This window comes from Dasypus novemcinctus, chromosome 19, assembly GCF_030445035.2.
Source record: "Dasypus novemcinctus isolate mDasNov1 chromosome 19, mDasNov1.1.hap2, whole genome shotgun sequence".
NCBI lineage: Eukaryota > Metazoa > Chordata > Mammalia > Cingulata > Dasypodidae > Dasypus > Dasypus novemcinctus.
In genome coordinates, this window is record NC_080691.1 from 83,665,650 (window position 1) to 83,685,531 (window position 19,882).

The window sequence follows — 19,882 nt, forward strand, 5'->3', positions numbered from 1 at the left end:
AAATCGAGCCCACGGCGGTGCTCGGCCGCCCGGCCTGGCTTCCCGTGCCCAGCGCCGCGGGCACCCCGTCACCCGGGGGCTCCCAGCGTCGGCGCCGAGCCAGACCTGCAGGGGAAGCCGCGCTCGACCCGCGCCACCCAGCCTGCCTCGGGGGCCGCCGCGGGCCCGGCAACCGGCTTCTCGCGGGGAAACCAAGGCAGGCGGTGCAGGCGCCCTCTGCCCCGAGGCTACCAGAGAAGACAGGCTCAGGTTAAAAAGTTAAAAACTTTATTCTAAGCAAAATAACCGCGTGTCGGGGTGCTGTCTCGCGGCCGGCGGGAGCTTGTGCCGTGTGCCCGCACCCCGTGTCCAGACGGGGCACAGCCCCGACGGAGCTGAAGCCCGGGGACCCAGCCTGGGGCCCGGCTGTGCCTGACGCAGCGCCGGCAGCGCGCAGGCCGGGTGCGGGGGTCGGGCGCGGGGGCCGGGTGCGGGGGCCGCGGGCTCAGCCGGAGCGCGCCCCCCACGGGAGGCCGCGTGGCGGCACGCAGCCCCAGCGCTCCTGGCGGGCGCCCTGGGCGCGGCGGTGTCCCTCTCAGGGGACCTGCGCGCCGCGGCAGCCGTTGGGGGGCTGGTCGGCGTCGGGGCCCGGGGCGTCCTCGTCGGCGGGCTCCCCCGCGCTGTCGTCCTGGCTGCCCTCGCTCGCCCGCGTCTCCAGGAAGCTGAGGCGGCTCAGGCCGGCGTCCGGCGACAGCAGCTCCGGGGCCTCCTCCAGCTCCGAGTCCGAGTCGTTGGATGGCTCGTGCGGCTCTGTGCGGCCCGGGGACAGGGGTGTGCCGGGCGCCCCGCCGCTCGGGCCGGGCCATGCCACGCGCGACCCCGCACCCCTCCCCCCGTCCCACGCCAGCGCCGCAGCCTCACCTCGGGGCCCGTCCTCCTCGGCCCCCTCGGCCCCCTCCAGGTACGGCACCTGGACAACCACCTCGGCCCGCTGGGTGCACGGCCCGTCCTGCGGGGGGTGGGGGCAGGGCGCGGGTCAGGGTGGGGCAGGGCCCTTACGCCTGGCGAGGCCACTGACCCCGGGACCCCAAGCTCCCCAAGCTCCCCACCTGCCTCAGGAGGACAGGGGACGGGAGGACAAGGGGACAGGGAGGACGGGCACAGGGCGGGACCGCCTGGGGAGGACGAGGGGACAGGGAGGACGGGGGACAGGGTGGGGCCGCCTGGGGAGGACGAGGGGACGGGGAGGACGGGGAGGACGAGGGGACAGGGAGGACGAGGGGACAGGGAGGACGAGGAGGACGAGGGGACGGGGAGGACGAGGGGACGGGGAGGACGAGGGGACAGGGAGGACAGGCACAGGGCGGGGCTGCCTGGGGAGGACGAGGGGACGGGGAGGACAGGGGATGGGGCGGGACAGCCTGGGGAGGACGGGGAGGACGGGGAGGACGAGGGGACGGGAAGGACAGGCACAGGGCGGGACTGCCTGGGGAGGACAGGGAGGACCAGGGGACAGGAAGGACAGGGGACGGGGCGGGACTGCCTGGGGAGGACGAGGGGATGGGGAGGACAGGGGACGGGGCGGGACTGCCTGGGGAGGATGAGGGGACAGGGAGGACAGGGGACGGGGAGGACAGGGGACGGGGAGGACAGGGGACGGGGCGGGACTGCCTGGGGAGGACGGGGAGCACAGGGAGGACGAGGGGACGGGGAGGACAGTGGACGGGGAGGACAGGGGACGGGGCGGGGCCGCCTGGGGTGGACGGGGAGGACGGGGGCGGGGCCCTCACCTGGCCGCCAGCCGCCTCCCCGGGCTCATCCCCGAGGACCAGGGCGTAGTGGGTGATGAGGGCCTCGACGACGCGGGCCTGGTGGGGGTAGTCCACCAGCGACGAGAGCGAGACGGTGGCCTCGGTGGGCCGCGGGCGCAGCAGCGTCGGCCCGAACACGATGGCCAGGTTCCCGGGCGTCATCTTGTTGTCCTGCTCCACCTGCACGACCCTGCGGGCGGCCGGCGGTGGGTGCGCGGGGCGCGGCAGGGCGGCGGGGCCCTGCCCCCCGGGGCCGCCCGCCCTCACCTGCGCAGGTGCCGCAGCAGGTACTGCAGCGTGGCCCGGTTCTCGGGTGGCAGGTCCCGCAGGAGCTCGCGCAGCTGGCCCGCCATGGCCGCCAGCGCCGCCTCGCTCTCGGCCCCCGCCGGCCGGCCCCGCGCCGCCGCCTTGGCCTCGGCCTCGGCCTTCAGGCTGTCCTTGGCCAGCCCCACGAGCTCGTGGTACAGGCGGAAGGGGACGAGCGGCTCTGGGAGCTGGGGCGGGGGCCGGGGGCAGGGGGAGAAGGGGGGCGGGGGGCCAAGGTCAGGGGGGCAGGGGGGCAGAGAGAGGCGGGGGCAGGGGCAGGGCGAGAAGGGGGGAGGCTGGGGGGCTGGAGGGCCGGGGGGAGGGGGGGTCAGGGGGAGCCAGGGGTCGGGGGCAGGGGGAGGCCGGGAGGCGGGGAGCCTCACCTGGCGCAGGTAGAGCTTAAGGACGTTGCTGATGTCGTGGGGGGGGGCCTGTGACAGCTCCACCAGCTCCTGGCCGCCCTCGAAGGCCTGGCACAGCTTCTCCACGCGCGTCTTCACCCCGTTGACCCGGTAGATGCCCTGGGGGCAGCGCGGTCAGCCCCCCCGCCCGCGGCGCCCCCGCCCCCAGTGCCCCCGGCCCCGGCCCCGCCCCGCCCCCGGCCCCGCCCCCGCCGCAGCCCCCGGCCCCGCCCCCGCCGCAGCCCCCGCCCACCTTGGTGCTCAGCGCGCGCCGCTCGATCTCGCCCACGCACTTCTTGACGAGCACGGGCACGCCGTCGGGGGAGGCCCGGGCCACGCGGCCGAAGTCCTGGCCGAAGAGCTGCAGGCGGCCCTGCAGCTTCTTGTGGCCGCACTGGATGGCCAGCGTCTCCAGGCACTTCTTGTGGCAGGCGAGGCAGCACTGCGGGGCGCGGAGCTGGTGGCGCGGCCCGCAGCGGGCCCCCCGCCCCGCCGCCCCCGCCGCCCCCCGCCCGGGCCCCCCGCCGCCCCCGCCCCGCCGCCCCCGCCCCGCCGCCCCGCCGCGCCCCTCACCTCCTCGCACTCGGCGCCCTGGAAGTACACGTAGCTGCTGCACTCGCGGCACTTGGCCGGCGTGCGGAGCTTGCGCAGCCGGTGGGTGCGGGCGGCCTTGGACAGGCCCACGTGGCGGAACGGGCCGCTGGGCACGGCCACCGGGAGCTCAGGGGCCATGCCGTCCAGGTCGGCTGAGGGCGGGGGTGGGGTGGGGGGGGGCGCGGTCAGCGCCAGCCCCACCCCCGCCCGCCTCCCCGCCTCCGCGCGCGCCTCCCCCCGACCCCGCGCCCCCTGCACCCCCTGCGCCCCCGCCGGCCCTCACCCTGCGCGAAGGCCGTCGCCTCGGCGCCGCCGACCTCCGCCAGCTCCTCGCTGGACGACACGGTGCCGCTCGACGCCGTGCGCTCCGACTGCCGCAAGCTCCCTGGCCAGAGAGGGCCGCGCCCCTGAGCCGCGGGGCCGCGCGGGGGCCGCGCGGGGGCCGCGCGGGGGCCGCGCGGGGGCCGCGCGGGGGCCGCGCGGGGGCCGCGCGGGGGCCGCGCGGGGGCCGCGCGGGGGCCGCGCGGGGGCCGCGCGGGGGCCGCGCGGGGGCTGGGGGGCTAGGCACACACCTGGGCGCTGGCCCTGACCCTGCGCGGGACCCCCCCCCCACCTACCTGGGCCGGGGCTGGGCTCCAGGGTGCTGTCCGAGTCCATCACGGCGCTGGGCCACGACTTGTGCACCTGGTGCCCGCGCCCGCCTGGAGAGGGGCTCGGTGAGGGGCTGCGTGAGCGCCTGGGGCTGGGGGAGCCCCCGCGCCGCGCCCCCCCACTCACCCCGCCGCTCCTTGGCCGCCCCGTCGCTGGGCCCACCTGCCTCGGGGGAGCAGCCGGCGGCCCCGTCGCCCACGCTGAAGCTGCCCTTCCGGGCACGCAGGACCGGGGACCTGTGCGGGCGCAGCGGGGGCGGCGTGACGGGGGGCCGGGGCGGGGGCCGGGGTGTGGGGGGAGCGGGGGCCGGGGTGTGGGGGGAGCGGGGCTGTGGGGAGTGGGGGGGCGCGCAGGACCGGGGACCTGTGCGGGCGCAGCGGGGGCGGCGTGATGGGGGGGCCGGGGCAGGGTCGCGAGGCCGGGGCAGGGGCCGGGGCGTGGGGGGAGCCGGGCTGTGGGGAGTGAGGGGGGCACGCAGGTGGCCCCGGGCGGGGGTCATGGGAGCTGGGGGAGGGCGGGGGTCGTGGGAGCCGGGGGAGGGCGGGGGTCGTGGGAGCTGGGGGAGGGCGGGGGGGGGGCGCACGCAGGCGGCCGCGGGCGCACCAGGTGCCGGTGGGCACGTGCGGCTCGAAGTCGTAGTGCACGTCGGGCTCGTCGCCGCGCTGCAGCTGGCGCACGTGCGAGGCGTACTGCTGGCCCGGGTCGTAGAGCTGGCTGCTCTCGCGCAGCATCTGGAAGTGCACGGGCAGCGGCGCCGTCTGCGTGTGCATCAGCTGGTAGTAGGCTACCGTGGCCTGCGGGCGGGGTCAGGGGGAGCAGAGGGGGGGCGGGGAGCGCATCAAGGGGCGTGGTGTGGGGGGTCGAGCCCCGCCCTCGTCCCTGTCCCCCAGGTCCCCACCCCCCTCTCCCCAGGTTCCCGTCTCCCCCAGTCCCCACCTCCCTGTCCCTGCCCCCAGGCCCCCCATCTCCCCAGGCCCCCCATCTCCCCAGGTCCCCATCTCCCCAGGTCCTCGTCTCCCCCGGTCCCTGCCTCCCTGGTCCCCGCCCACCATCTCCCTAGTTGCCGCCCCCCACCCCCCCAAGTCCCCCCCCCCCAGGCTCCCCCCCAGGTCCCCGCCTCCCTGTCCCCCCCCCCCCCCCACGCACCGACTTGACCGTCTGGTCGCTCTGCCTGATGACCTCCTGGATCTGCCGCAGCGACGTCACCTTGGTGTCCTCCAGCTCCTGCTTCTGCGTCTTGGCGTCCGCCACGCAGGTGCGGTACGTGGCCATGGCCTCCTCCGCCTGGGGCGGCACAGGGGAGGCCTCAGGCCAGGCCGCGGGGAGCCCCTGCAGTGGGGAGCCCGCGCCCCCGCCGCCCTCACCTTGTTCTTGGCCTCCTCCTCCAGCCGCCGCCGCTTCTCCAGCATCTTGGAGGCCGCCCCGCCGGCGCCGGGCCCGGCCACCACCTGCTCCTCCTCGGCCTTGGCCGCCAGGAAGCGCGCCTTGTCATGGTCCTCGCAGCGCTGCGTGTAGGCCTGCTTCGCTTTGCGCAGGTTGGCCTCGGCGTCTTGCTGCGGGATGGGGGGACACGTGCTGCCCCTGCGGCTCCCGGCCACCCCGCAGCCCGCCCCAGCCCCCCCGCGGCCAGCTTCCCGCACATGCCCCCGGGCAGCAGGCAGGCCAGGGGCCGCGAGAAGCCAGGGCGGGGGCACTGAGCACGGGAGTGACCGCTGCGGCTTTCCCCTCCTACAGCCTGGGGGCCTGAGGCCGGGAGCTCAGAGCCGAGCGCCAACGGGTCCCCGAGGCAGCCGCCACCCCACCCCACCCAGGAGTATGCCGAGCAGGGCATTTTCGCTTCCCCTCTTGCAGAGGACGGGGGCACTGTCCAGGGAGGAAGAGCTTGTGGGGCAGAAAGAAAACTCAGAGCCAGGGGGCCCTCGGGCCACCCCTCACCACGCGCACCCTCAGAGGCTCACACCCAAAGAAAAGGCCTCCGGAACGTGCCGGGAGGAACCGGGGGCGGGTCTGCAGGAAGCACCCCCTCCAGGCACAACACCAGCCACGGGAGACGGCGCAGTGCTTCCCCTGCGTGGGCGCGCCTCCATCGGTTTCCAAGTTGGTGAACTTTCCAGAAACCTGTCATTGATTTCTAGCTTCGTCCCATTGGGGTCGGAGATCATCATTTGGGGTTTGTTGGACTCACGTTGTGAGCTAACCCGGTCTCTCCTGGAGAACGATCCAGGGGCACTCGAGAGGACGGTGGGGAAGTGATCTGGGCAGGGCTGTCAGGTCCAGCTGACTTAGTTTCCCCTAAGTCTTCCATTTCCTTACTGATCTTCTTTCAGGTGTTCCAGCCACTATTGGAAGTGGTGTACTGAAGTCTCCTACTATTAATATAAATATTTCTCCCTTCAAATCTGTCAATATTTGTTTCATATATTTTGAGGTACTGCTGTTAGGTGCATATATATTTATAATTGTGTTTTCTTGTTGAGTCGACCTCTTCATTAGGAAATAGTGTTCTTTGTTCCTCCTAACGATTTTTTACTTGAAGTCGATTTTATCTGATATTAGAATAGCTGACCCAGCTCTCTTGTGGTTACTACTTACATGGTTTATCTTCTTCCACCCTTCTCTTTTCAACATACTTGTGTCTTTGAATTTAAGGTGAGTTTCTTACAAATAGTATGTAGTTGTTTGATGCTTTTTAAATCCATTCTGCCAATCTCTGCCTAGTGACTGGAGTGTTTAATCCATTTACATTTAATGTAGCTATTGATAATGCAGTACATTCTTCTGCCATTTTGCTAAGTCTAAAAACTTTTTGTCCATCATTTCTCCCCCTACTGCCTAAATACTTTTGCATTTAGATCTTTTACAGTGAACCATTTAGAATCCCTTATTTCCCTCTGGGAAGGTTTGAGATGTTTTCTTTGTGGTGGAAATGAAACAAAACACTGTCAAGCAATCAATGCTTCAAAGAACAAATCACAAGGGAAGTTTGGAAATACCTTGAGGCAAATGATCATGAAAACACAACATACCAAAACTTAGAGAATGCAGCAGAGGTGGTGCTGGAGAAGGAAATTTATGGCTCTAAGTGCTTACGTTAAAAAAGAAGATCTCAGCTTAGTAACCTAAGCTCACACCTGAAGGACTAGACCAAGAGCAAACTAAACCCAAAGTGAACAGAAGGAAGGAAATAAAGATTAAAGCAGAGATAAATGAAAGAGAATTTTTTTAAAGAGAGAACCGTTGGTTCTCTGAAAACATCAATAAAATTGACAAACTTTTAGCTAAACTGACCAAAAAAAAAAAAGGAAGAATACAAATAATTAAATTTCAGAAACAAACAAGGGACCATGACTATCAACACCATGAAATACAAAGGGTAAAAATGAACATTTGAATGATTGTAGGCCAATCAAGTAAACAACCCAGATGAAGTGGACAAATTCTTAGAAATACAAATTACCTAATCTGGTGCAAGAAGGAAAAAAGAAGAAAAAGAAATTCTCAACAGAACAATAATAAAGAGATTGAATCAGTCATCAAAAAACCTTCCAACAAAGAAAAGAATTAACACCATTAATGCTGAAACGTCTACAAAAAACACTGAAGAGGTGGGAACATGCCGTAAGTCATTCAGTGAGGCCAACACCACCCTCATACCAAAGTCAGAGGAAGAGACCACAAGGAAACTACAGACCAGTTTCTCTCATGAATATAGACACAATTTCTCAACAAAATGTTAGGAAACCGAATCCAAAATTTAGTGGAGGGGGTGTAGCTCTGTGGTTGAGCACCTGCTTCACATGTAGGAGGTCCCGGGTTCAGTCCCCTGTACCTCCTAAAACAAACAAAAATTATAATAATCATATTACACCGTGGCTAAATGGCATTTATCCTTAATATGCAAGGATGGCTCAACATAAGAAAACTAATATAATATATACCACATTAAAAGAATGAAGGGAGGCGGCGGACTTGGCCCAGTGGTCAGGGCGTCCGTCTACCACATGGGAGGTCCGCGGTTCAAACCCCCGGCCTCCTTGACCCATGTGGAGCTGGCCCATGTGCAGTGCTGATGTGCGCAAGGAGTGCCGTGCCACACAGGGCCACGCGCAAGGAGTGCGCCCCGTAAGGAGAGCTGCCAAGCGCGAAAGAAAGTGCAGCCTGCCCAGGAATGGCGCCGCGCACACGGAAAGCTGACGCAACAAAAAGAAACACAGATTCCCGTGCCACTGACAACAACAGAAGTGGACAAAGAAGATGCAGCAAACAGACACAGAGAACAGACAACCGGGGTGGGGGGAAAGGGGAGAGAAATAAATAAATAAATAAATTCTTAAAAAAAAAAAGAATGAAGGGAAAAACACACACACGATCATCTCAACTGGCATGCAAAGGGAATTAGACAAAATTCAACACCTCTTCTTGGTTAAAACACTCAGTAAAGCAGAAATAAAGGAAACTTCCTCAATTTGATAAAGGACATCAAAGAAAGCCTACAGCTAACATCTTCCTTAACAGTGAATGACGCAAAGCTTCCCCTCAAGATCAGAACAAGACAAGGCAGCCTGCTGCCACCACTGCTAGCCAGAGCGAGTAGGCAAGAAAATGAGAGAAAAGGTTTCCAAATCGGAGAGGATGACATACAGCTTTTCCTATTTGAAGACGACATGATCCTAGATATAGAAAATCCTGGACTGGCCACGTGCCAGCCGGGCCCGAGCCCCAGCAGGGCGGCAGCTCCCGCTCTCGGGTCGTGGGACTCACCAGCTCAGCCACAGGGAGGGAGCACGGTCAGCGCCACCCAGGGACCCGGAGAGTCCACGGCTGCAGGCAGGAGAGGCGCATCCACCAGCCACGTGGGACCTAAGCCCCCTCGATACAGAGGTGGAGGGGACATCGCCGTCCCGGGCCCACAGGATGGAGGAACAGAGTGTGGACTGGAGTGGACTTGCTGGTGTTCTACCATAGAACTACTGTGCCTCTAGCAATGGGAAAAAGTAGCATTGATGTGGAGACAGCGGCCACAGGAGCTGCTGAGGGCAGGGAGAGGGAAGAAGAGACGTGATGTGGGGGCATTTTCGGGACTTGGAGTTGTCCTGAATGAAATTGCAGGGACAGATGCTGGACATCGTATGTACTGTCATAACGCACTGAATGGACTGGGGGAGAGTGTGAGCTACAGTGTAAGCTATAATCCGTGCGGGGCCGCAGTGCTCCAAGATGTGTTCACAAATGCAGGGAATGTGCCACGATGAGGAGAGAGGTTGTTGACGTGGGAGGAGGGGGGTGGGGTGGGAGGTATATGGGAACCTCATATTTTTTAATGTAACGTTTTTTGTGATCTACGTATCTTTTTAAAAAAAGACAATAAAAATAGATTTTTTTAAAAACCCTATAAAATCTATAAAAAAGCTACTGGAGAGGGAAGCAGGTTTGGTTTAATTGATAGGGCATCCGCCTACCACATGGGAGGCCCATGGTTCAAACTCAGGGCCTCCTGGCCTGTGTGATGAGCCGGCCCATGCACAGTGCTGCCGTGTGCAAGGAGTGCCGTGCCATGCAGGGGTGTCCCCCGCATAGGGGAACCCCACGCGCAAGGAGTGCGTCTGATGGAGAGCTGCCCCGCTTGAAAAACATGCAGCCTACCCAGGAATGGCGCCGCACACATGGAGAGCTGATGCAGCAAGGTGACGCAAGAAAAAGAGACACAGATTTCCAGTGCCACTCACAAGAATACAAGCAGACACAGAAGAACACACAGCGAGTGGACATAGAGAGCAGACAACTGGGAGGAGGGGAAGAAATTAAAAAAAAAAAAAATCTTAAAAAAGAAAAAACTGCTGGAGGGGGAAGCAGCTGTGGCCCACTCAGTTGGGCTCCCGTCTACTATGCGGGAGGCCCTGGGCTGGCGTCCTGATGCCCCCTTGTGAAGGCGGGCTCGCCCACACAGCGCAGAGCGCCACCCGGCCTGCAGGCGCTGCAGAGAGCCGACTCAGCACGGTGATCAACAAAGAAGGGAGACAAGCAAGAACACAGAAGAGCGCGCAGCGAATGGACACAGAGAGCAGACAGCACGCAAAAAGCCATAAAGGGGGGGGGGGGGGGCGAATAAAAAAAACATTGCCTGGGGGAAAAAAGCTACTCGAGTTAGTAAATGAATTCAGCACAGTGGCAGGTACAAGATGAACACACAAAAATCAGTAGTGTTTCTATACACTCATAACGAACACCCTCATAAGGAAGTCAAGGAAAATAGTCCAATTATAATAACATCTCACAGAAAAAAGTGCCTAAGGAATAAGTTTAACCAGCGATGAGAACACCTACGTGGAAAGCCACAAAGCACTGCTGAAAGAAACAGAAGTCCAGGAGTGGAAGATTAAGACAGTTCTACCCACAGCAACTTACAGATTTAATGCAAGCTTAATCTCAAAATTCCAATGCTTTTCTTCACAGAAACGAAAAAGCCAATCCTCAAATTCTTATGGAAGGGCAGTGGGCCCCAAACAGCCAAAACCATCTTGAAAAAAAGACCAGAGTTGAAGGACTCACACTTCCTGATTCAAAACTTACTACAAAGCTGCAGTCATTGAAACGGCGTGGAAGGGCATGAGGACAGAAAGGAACAGAACTGAGTCCAGGGCTCAGTCCCCACATCTGTGGGCAAGTGACTGCCGACAAGGGGCCAAGTCAACTCAATGGGGAGAAGACACCCTTCAGCCAAAGGCGCTGGGACAACTGGACATCCACGTTCAGAAGAGCAGATGGGAACCCCTACTCACCATATACAAAGCTGACCCTAAATGGACCAGTGAGGGAGCAGGTGTGGCTCAACCAGTTGGGCACCCACCTACCACACGGGAGGTCCCGGTTTGGGTCCTGGAGCCTCCCAAAGAAGATGAGCAGGCACCGTTCCCGCCACAACGAGCTGGACGCCGCACCTGCTGCCACGAGCAGACGCCGCAGCCCGCAGGGAGTGGATGTGGCGCAGGCCGCTGGGCACTCACTCCCATGTGGGAGGTCCTGGGTTCGGTTCCTGCCTCCTGAAGAAGGCGAGCAGACAGACAAGAGAAACATCTTGGGGAGGGGTGTGGTAAGTAAAAAAAAATTTAATATATAAAAATAAATAAACGGACCAATGACCTAAATATTTAAGAGCCAAAAGTATGAAACTCCTAGAAGAAAATGGAAGCGTCTTCAGGACCGTGAATTAGGCAATGGTCTCTTAGACTTTATACCCAAAGCACAAGCAACGAAAGAAAAAGTAAATAAATGGGACCTCATCAAAATTCAAAACTTTAGGCAAAGAATGTTATCGAAAAAGTGAAAAGATTAATTACAGAATGGGAGAAAATATCTGGAAACCGTATACCCGATAAAAGTATACTATCTGGAATATTTAATAAACTTCTATAACTCAGCAACAAAAAAAAGACAACCCAACTCAAAAATGGGCAAAGGACTTGAACAGACACTTCTCCAAAGAAGATAAACAGCCAGTGTGAAACCACGCACAAAAATGCCCAGCACCACGAGCCATCCAGGAAACACAAACACAAACCACAAGGCCCCCCTCACGCCCGCGGGAACTGCCGTTATTTCTGAAACAGAAGACAAGCGCTGGCGAGGCTGTGGAGAGCGTCGTGGGTGGGAGCGAAAAGTGGGGCGGCCGCCGTGGAAAGCGGCGTGGCGGCTCCGGAATTAAACACGGACGACCCCGTGACCCGGCGAGCCCACGCCCGGGTGTCTGCCCGCGGGCACCGAGAGCAGCGACCCCAACAGATGCCCACGGATGCTCATCGCGGCCGGACCCACGCCAGCCGGAAGGTGGAGGCAGCCCAGGCGCCCGTCGGCCGACAAGCGGAGACCCGGGATGTGGCCCGCGCGCGCAGCGGAGCCGTGGAGTATTACTCAGCCGTGAAAAGGAACAGAGGCTCAGAATGAGCCACGAGGACATCACGCTGAGCAAAATGAGCTGGACGCAGAAGCAGCAGCCCCGCGCTCTTATCTGAGGCGATCAGGATGCCCGGATTCACGGCCTCTTGGTTTAGCGTTTCCGTTCGGGGTGAAGGAGAAATCTTGGTAGCAGCTGGGGGTGGCGGGAGCACAACCAGAGGAGGGATCAACAGTCCTGGATGGCGCACTTGAACGTGGTGAAAGCAGAAATGCCGCGTCGCGCGGTGCTACAGGAATAAAAACTAGAAAGCAGGCCCAGAGCGTGGGGAGCAAGCCCTCGTGAAAACTGCGCCCTGAGTTTGACGATGCCGTTCCAGCTACCACTCGCCGGTGCCCGCAGGGCCATACGGCGCAAAAGGCGGATGGCGGGGGAGGCCTGCGTGCCTGTGTGGAAGTCGGAATTTTCTGTAAACTTAGAAATGTTCCGATAAAACAGGGAAAAAGAAAGAAAAGGCCACTCCTAACAGTCCCAAGTTTCTACCTGGCTAAAAAGGCCTCGGGTAAATCTGAAAGTCAGACAACGAGCCAGATGGGAGGGGGCGGAGTCTGGAACTCGTGTCACCCAAAGCTTAGTTCCCTAACATGTAAAGAGTTTCAGCAAATCAATAAAAAGCAGACTGCTCTCCAACCCGGTCATAGGAACCGGCTGCGGCAGAGCCCCTGGCCCCGGGCATTCTTTGAACACTCACAGGTGACGTGCACACGCGGGGGACGTGGGGACACGCGCCTGTCAGGGCCGCCGTGGCATGGCGTTAGCAGACGCCCCGACGTCTGTCAACAGAGACCTGGTGAAACGGGCTGCCCTGTGCAGCCGACGGAGCACGCGAGGAAGCCGCTGGTGGCGGAGGGGCACTCCCCGTGCCCAGAGCGGGGCGATGCGGGCGCCCGGCGGGGAGCTGGGGCGGGACGGGCTTTTCCCCGCTGACCCTGCTCGGGAGCTCAGCAGCTCTTGGGGAGCTGGGTCACTCGAGCCACCAGCAGCGACGGGGAGCAAGCCCCGAGAGCGGCTGGCAGGACCTCTCCCTGACCACGGGGGGCTCGGCTCACCCCACTTCTGAACGGCCTCTGTCGAGCGAGGGGGCCCGTGTGGCTGGGGGCGACGGGACACAAGGCCCCCGGGGGGCAGGAACGAGCCTGCGCTGGGCCGGCACAGGGACGGGGCGCACCCTGCGGCACCGGGGTGCCCCGAACCCAGAAAGCAGAATATGCCGTGCCACCGGGGTGCCCCGAACCCGGAAAGCAGAACATGCCATGCCACCGGGGTCCCCCGAACCCGGAAAGCACAGCACGCCATGGCACCGGGGTCCCCTAAATTGGGGCAGCACAGCAGGGGCCCCGGGCCCGCCGCGCCCCAGCCCGTACCAGCTTCCTCTGGGCGCGCTGCCAGGCCTCCTTGATCTCCTTCCTGCGCTTCTCGTGCTCCAGCCTCCGCAGGGTCAGCGGCTGCGGGCGGGCGTGAGCGGCTGTGTGTCCCTCCACGCCCCCCACGTCGCCCGCCCCGGCCCACCTGGCCTCCGCACACCCCCACGCCCCCCCACCCCGGCCCACCTGGCCCCCCTATCGCCCGCCGCCCCCGGCCCCCCCCGGCCCCCACCTGCACGAAGGTCTGGCTCTGCAGCACGCTCACCGCCTGCACCAGGCTGTGGCCGAAGTCCAGGTCCTGCTCCAGGGCCAGCGCGTAGATGGACAGCAGGGGCATGTGGGGCTGCGGGGCGGCGGGCGGCGGTCAGCGGCGCCCCCACCCGCACCCCCGCCCCCACCCGCACCCCCACCCCGCCCCCGCCCCGCCCGCCCGGCCCCACCTCCTGGGTGACGCTCTGGCGGCAGTTGTGCGCGATCTTCTGGAGGCCTTTGCCGAACTCCAGCTCTGCGGGGGGGGGGCAGGGGGGTGCAGAGTGAGGGGAGGGGGAGGAGCGGAGTTGGGGTGGGGAGGGGCGGGGGGAGAGGCAAGAGGTGAGGGTGGGGTGAGAAGGGTGGGGGAGTGAGGGGCAGGTGAGGGGGCGGGGAGCAGGAGGAGGTCGCGGAGGGCAGAGGGCACGGGGCAGGGGGCAGGCGGGCGCGGGGGGCAGGCGGGGGGACGGGGAGTAGGAGGGCGCGGGGGACAGGTGGGCGCGGGGCGGGGTGCAGGTGGGGGCAGGGGCAGGCAGGGGCGGGGAGCAGGAGGGGGTTGCGGAGGGCTGAGGGCGGGGCTGGGGGGCAGGAGGGCGCGGGGTGGGGGGCAGGCGGGGGGACAGGTGGGGGTAGGGAGCAGGAGGGGGACACGGAGGGCAGAGGGCACGGGGCGGGGTGGGGAGGAGGGTGCGGGAGGCCAGCGGGCGCGGGGCGGGGGGCAGGCGGGCGTGGGGCGGGGAGCAGGTGGGTGCGGGGGGCAGAGGGCGCGGGGCAGGGGGCAGGAGGGCGCGGGGCGGGGGGCAGGCGGGCGCGGGGCAGGGGGGCGCGGGGCGGGGGCAGGTGGGCGCGGGGGGCAGAGGGCGCGGGGCAGGGGGCAGGGGCCAGAGGGCGCGGGGCAGCCGCCTCTCACCCAGCGCCGTGCGCTTCTCCAGGTAGGCCGTGAGGCCCTTGAGGTACTTGGCCATGTCCTTGGCGTAGCGCAGCGCCGCGTCCACGCCGCCCTCGCAGCGCTGCAGCAGCGTGTCCACCTCCTCGGGGGCCGGGCAGCCTGCGGGGCACCTGCTCAGCCCCAGGCCGGCCCCGCCCCACCCGCCCCGCCCCGCCCCGCAGGGACTCACCCGCGTCGCAGTCCTCCATGCCGGGCCCCTCGCCCCCCTGGCCGTACAGGGTCTCCACGGACTGCGGGGGAGGCAGCGCTGAAGCCGCCGAGCCTGACCGCGGCCCCAACCCCGACCCCCGCGGCCTGCCCCGACCAACGCGGACCCCGCCCCTGCCCCCCACAGCCCCAACCCCGACCCCCCGCGGCCCCCTGCCCCTGCCCCCCGTGCTGCCCCAACCCTGACCCCCACAGCCCCAATTCCGACACCCGTGTGCCCCCGCGGCCCCCCCCTCCCACCTCTGCCCCCTGAACGGCCCCAACCCTGACCCCTGCGGCCCCCCGCCTGGCCCTGCAATCCCCCACCCGGCTCCCCCCAGCCCCCCTGGCACTGCCCACCTGGCTCAGGTCCCCCGGGGGCACCGACAGGAGCGTGCTGCTGTCCACCTCGCCCATGAGGAACTCGGAGACGCTGCGGGGTTGGACGGGGTCAAGGCCACGGCCCCTGCGCACTGCCTCCCCCCGCGGCTCCCACGCTCCCACGCTCACGTGCTGCTGAAGGAGACGGCGATGGTCTCCAGCGCCTTCTCGAACTCGCACTTGTCGGCTTCATTGTTGCACTCGTAGTGGAAGGCTGGGAGGCGGGGGACGAGGAGGGGTCAGTCCCTGCGAGGTTACCTCGCCAGCCGGCCACAAACTGACCGGATCCTTATCCCATGGGCGGAAATCGGGGAGCGGTGGTGCCCCAACTCCTCACACCCTGCAAAACGCTCATTGGATGGCCCCTCCCGGCCAAGCCAGGCGCCCAGCTGGCTGACCTTTGACCTTGGCGATGAGGTTGCCGGCGGCGGTGAGCGTCTCCATGGTGTTCAGCAGCGGGTACTTGGAGATGACCTGGCGCATGACACGCAGGGCCTCGCCCAGGCACTCGTGGGCGCGCGGCCGGCGGGCCTCCAGCTGGTCTGAGGGCAGACTGGGGGTGAGGGGGGGCGCCCAGCTGCCCCCAGGGGGGACGCTGAGGTGAGGGGGTCGCGGGTCGCAGGCCGCGCAGGAGCAGGCGCAAGACGGGCCGGTCTGCGCAGAAACAAAATCTCAGGAAGGCGTGGGCCGGGGCAGGCGGGGGTCCCGGGGGTGCTCGGGGTCCCCGCTGAATCGTGAAGCCCGAGGAAAGTCCCCTCTGGGCACCAGGCCCCGCTGAGCCCAGCGCGCGCCCCCGACCCGCGCTCGCACCCGGCGTCTGTGCCGCCCACCCCAGGGTGCCCGCTGTCCCCAGGGCCTCGCCACTGGCCACCGAGAGCCCTCAGCTGCCCGCAGGTGGGGGGCGGGGAGGCCCGGCGCGGCCCGGCGTCCCCACGGGGCAGGGTCACACGTGCGCGCCAGTGCTGGTCCAGTGCCAGCAGCGCCACCCGTAGCGGCACATGGCGCGGCCATCGGGGCGCGGGGTCAGAGGGTCTGGGGGTCTCGGCGGGTTCAGAGGCCCCGCCCCTGCCAAGGGAGCCCCCCCCCCGCCGCCGGTTCACTCATCAAGGGGCGATTTGCGCAGGGACAAACGTCCTCTCCTGCGGGCCACCGGGTTCCAGGGCCAAGGGCGCTGCAGCCCGGCGGAGGGCCCGTGGGGAAACCGAGGCACAGAGCAGCAGAGCCGGGAAGGGGCGGTGCTGGCCGAGGGCCGGCAGGGAAACCAAGGCACAGAGCAGCAGAGCTGGGCAGGGGCGGGGTGGTCGAGGGCCGGCGGGGAAACTGAGGCACAGTAGCAGAGCTGGGAAGGGGCAGGGCTGGCCAAGGGCTGGCGGGGAAACTGAGGCATGGAGCAGCAGAGCTGGGCAGGGGCAGGGCTAGCTGAGGGCCATGGGGAAACCGAGGCACAGAGCAGCAGAGCTGGGCAGGGGCAGAGCTGGGAAGGGGCAGGGCGGCCGAGGGCCATGGGGAAACCGAGGCACAGAGCAGCAGAGCTGGGCAGGGGCAGAGCTGGGCAGGGGCAGGGCTGGGCAGGGGCGGGGCGGCCGAGGGCCATGGGGAAACCGAGGCACAGAGCAGCAGAGCTGGGCAGGGGCGGAGCTGGGCAGGGGCAGGGCTAGCCGAGGGCCATGGGGAAACCGAGGCACAGAGCAGCAGAGCTGGGCAGGGGCGGAGCTGGGAAGGGGCAGGGCTAGCCGAGGGCCATGGGGAAACCGAGGCACAGAGCAGCAGAGCTGGGCAGGGGCGGAGCTGGGAAGGGGCAGGGCTAGCCGAGGGCCATGGGGAAACCGAGGCACAGAGCAGCAGAGCTGGGCAGGGGCTGAGCTGGGCAGGGGCGGGCGGCAGAGGAGCCCCGCCCGCGCTGGCCGGCACCCACCCCCTCCTGGGCAGACCCCTCTGGGTGCTCCCACACGCGCCCCCCTCAATCCCCCACATGAACCTGCCCCCGGAGAGCGCCCGGCATCCCCGGGGCAGGGGTCCGTTTCACACACGGGGCCTCAAGTTCCCAGACCTCCGGGGCTCGCCCAGGGTCCCACCGGGGACGGGGGAGAGCGGGAACTCGAACCCGCAGCCCCCCGCCCCGGGGGCCCCCGCCCAGGCCTCCAAGGAAATGCCAGGATCGGAAATGAACCGAGATTAGAGTTTCCCCAGGAAACCTGCTCGGCCCCTGCCCCTGGGACCAGATAACCCCTGGCTCCTCCCCTCCCACAGCAGAGCCCCCCGCTGCTGCGCAGCCTGAGGGTCAGGGGCCCACTCAGGCCCTTGGTCTCCTCATCCGTAAAACGGGCGACTAACAGGGAAGGGGGCCGGGGCGCTGGGCCTGGTCCTGGCACTGCGGTTTCGGGAGGACCAGCCGCGGGCAGGGCTCGGGGTGCCCACCCTGGCTGCCAGGGACAAACAGGAAGCAGATGAAAATAGCCCGGCAGGAAGCCGGGCTGTCAGCTACCGCGTGGAGAAAACGGAACTGCATCCCACAGGCCGCGGCGACTCCGCTGCCCCCGCGGCTCGCGCCCGGCCTGCCCCCCGAACCTCCCGAGTCTCCAATTCCCCAGACCTGAGCCCACCTCCGGCCCAACCGCCAAGGAGCGCGTTCCAACACCCCTCCTCTGCTCCGACACCTACCATGCCTCCCCAGCACCCTCAGATAAAGTCTGGGGTCCTTTTGCCCACTGCTCCTCACACCCCGTCCCCCCACTGTGCCTCCGTTACTGTTTCCAGCCTCTGTTCCTTCTGCCTCGGTGCCTTTCCCACCTCATTGCCTCCAAACTCCTCCACAACCCTCAGAGCCTTAACTTCAATGTCCTCTTCCACACAGCGCTCCCTACAACCCCCTCCCGAGCCTCCCCAAGGCCCCTGCCCCCACTCAGAGCATGCAGCGTCTGTGTCCAGCTCTCCCCCCAGGCCCCCGTGCCCCCACCGGCCCTCACCGTCCTGCAGGACGCACTCCTTGAGCTTCTCGAGGCCCTCGGCGAAGCGGGCCACGTCGGCCAGCAGGTGGGAGATGTCCTCGACGGCGTCGGGGCACGGTGCCTCCACGGTGGGCTCGGCGGGGCTGGCGGCGGTCAGCGGGCTGCGGTGGCCCCGGCCCAGCGTCCAGGAGCCGGGCCCGGCCAGCGGGAAGCCGGAGGCGCTGGTGTGGCGGCTGAGGCTGGTGGGTCGCTTGAGCGTGCCCGTGGCCTTGGCGTTGGAGGCCGCGCCGGGCGGCTCGGGGCCGGGGCAGCCCGCGTCGCCTCCATCTTTCCTGGGCAGCTCCTGGGCAGGGGGCGAAAGCCGATGAACGGGGTGTGCCGGCTTGTGCCGGGCACTGCCTCAGTTTCCCCAGAGGGGAGGCTGCGGAAGACCTTGGGGCGACCCTGCAAGGGTCAAAGGCCAGAGGTGATGGGGCTGAGATTTGGCTCGTGCCCCCCCCACCTGTTACCCAACATCCTCTTCCCTGAGCTTTCACAAACAACGGTCTGCCCAAACCACAGCAAGGGGCGGGGCCTGCGGGGAGCGCGGGGAGGGGGCGCCCCACTTCCTGGTGGGGGAAGGGAGGGCCTCCCGGCATAGCCCCCTCAGGCCCTCTTGGGACGCCCCTAATTCCCTGCAAAAATCACCTGGAGATCCCGTACCCCAGGGGACCACAGAGCCAAGCCTCGTGGACTCCCCCCAGCCCTTAGGGGCACCCCCAGACTCCTGCATCCACCCCAGGCCCAGTACACTCCACGTACCCCGTTACCTGCCCTGTTGCCCCATAGACCCCCCCACCCCAGCGCCACCCCGGAGCCCCCATCTCCTGGAGAGCCCCGCCAGCCCCCCCAAAGGGCCCCTCCCCACCAGCCCCCGCCCGCCTCTCTGCCCCCCACGGTCTAGCCCGGCAGGGGGTGCAGCCGCGCCCCAGCTTCCAGCCCAGCCTGGCGCCATCGCCCTGCCCGCGGCCCCCGGGGCGCGCCCTCCCGGGGCCCCCGCCCGCCCCGGCCCCTCTCACCCCCGCGGGCTGCGGGCTGGGGCTGCCCGCGCGGTTCTTCTTGGAGATGGAGGGAGTTTTCATGAGCTCACGCTTCTTCCTGGAGAACATGGCGGGGCCGCGCGGGCCGGCGGGGGTCGGCGCGGGTGGGCGCGGGTCGGCGGGGGGCTCAGCGCCGCAGCTCCCGCCGCCGGCAGCCTCGGGACCACATTGTCGCGCGCCACCCGCCCCAGCTGTCAGCCCACGTGACGGGCCCCGCCCTCATTGGCCGGCGCTCACCCCCCCACAGGAAAAGGCCTCCCGGGAGGGCCCCCGCCCGCCCCGCCGCCCAGGGGCGCTAGGTGGGTGCCGGCCCCGCCCCCGGCTTCCGCCCCCCGCCCGCAGCGGCCTCGCGGCGGCCGAGGCTGCAGGGACGCCGGCCCTCGCTCTGCCGGCCGGACGCAGCCCGGAGCGCACAGGGCGCGGCACCGGCACGCGGGGGCGCGCGCACACCTCCGAGGCGCGCGGGGACAGCGGTGGCCGCAGCTGCGCACTCAGGCCCGGGCCGCGCCACCCACGGTCCCGCGACGCCCGCCAAGGGCCCCTCGCGCACGTGCCCGTTCCCCAGCCTCGGGCGGGGCGGGACAGCGCGCCTCGCCCCCCGCGCCCCCCGCACCTCCCCGCGCCGCATCCCGGGTCCGAGACACAGCCCCGACCACGGGGTGCGCTGGGAGCACGCGGCCCCCTCGGCCATCGCGCTGAGCGCAGGCTCCAGCTGGGGGTCCCTCCCCCTCCCCCACCACCTTTCCTCTCAGCCGCCCCCAGGCTGGAGGTTGCCCCCACCCCAAAATCCCCACACCCCAACCTTTCTCCCCTCTCGGGTCCCCCTCCCCCGCCACTACCCTCCCGGGCCGGAGGCGGGGCTCTGGGGGCACAGCCGGGGCAGCCCCTTCGCGCCACTCCTTGCGCTGAAGCCGGGGCTGGGAGGCGGGACTTCGCCCGTGGGGTCCCCGCAGCGGCCGCTGGGCTACACCCGTCCCCACCCGGCAGGCGACAGGCCACGGGGTCTCCTGCAGGCGCTCCCGGGGGCTGTGGA

At 66.4% G+C, this 19,882-nt stretch overlaps 1 protein-coding gene across 3 annotated transcripts; it reads right to left on the reverse strand.

The window, feature by feature from the left end:
- Window positions 1–250: 250 nt before the first annotated feature.
- On the reverse strand, window positions 251–19,028 carry ARHGAP45 (Rho GTPase activating protein 45). 3 transcript variants are annotated; one of them, XM_058282221.2, is made up of 23 exons: window positions 18,829–19,026; window positions 17,789–18,113; window positions 15,221–15,364; window positions 14,952–15,036; window positions 14,802–14,874; window positions 14,425–14,485; window positions 14,217–14,354; window positions 13,498–13,562; window positions 13,290–13,400; window positions 13,058–13,138; window positions 5,107–5,295; window positions 4,889–5,026; window positions 4,346–4,536; window positions 3,905–3,978; window positions 3,709–3,792; window positions 3,375–3,476; window positions 3,071–3,243; window positions 2,751–2,939; window positions 2,480–2,617; window positions 2,058–2,284; window positions 1,770–1,980; window positions 901–988; window positions 251–789 (listed from the first exon to the last, which is right to left on the reverse strand). In XM_058282221.2, the coding sequence occupies exons 1-23, from the start codon at window positions 18,916–18,918 to the stop codon at window positions 575–577; spliced, it is 3,192 nt and encodes a 1,063-aa protein (XP_058138204.1). In that variant the 5' UTR covers window positions 18,919–19,026; the 3' UTR covers window positions 251–574. The 3 variants fall into 3 exon arrangements, with proteins under 3 accessions (XP_058138204.1, XP_058138203.1, XP_058138205.1); XM_058282220.2 differs by having other exon boundaries at window positions 3,869–3,978; XM_058282222.2 differs by lacking the exons at window positions 251–789; window positions 901–988 and having other exon boundaries at window positions 1,813–1,970; window positions 3,869–3,978; window positions 18,829–19,028.
- Window positions 19,029–19,882: the final 854 nt, after the last annotated feature.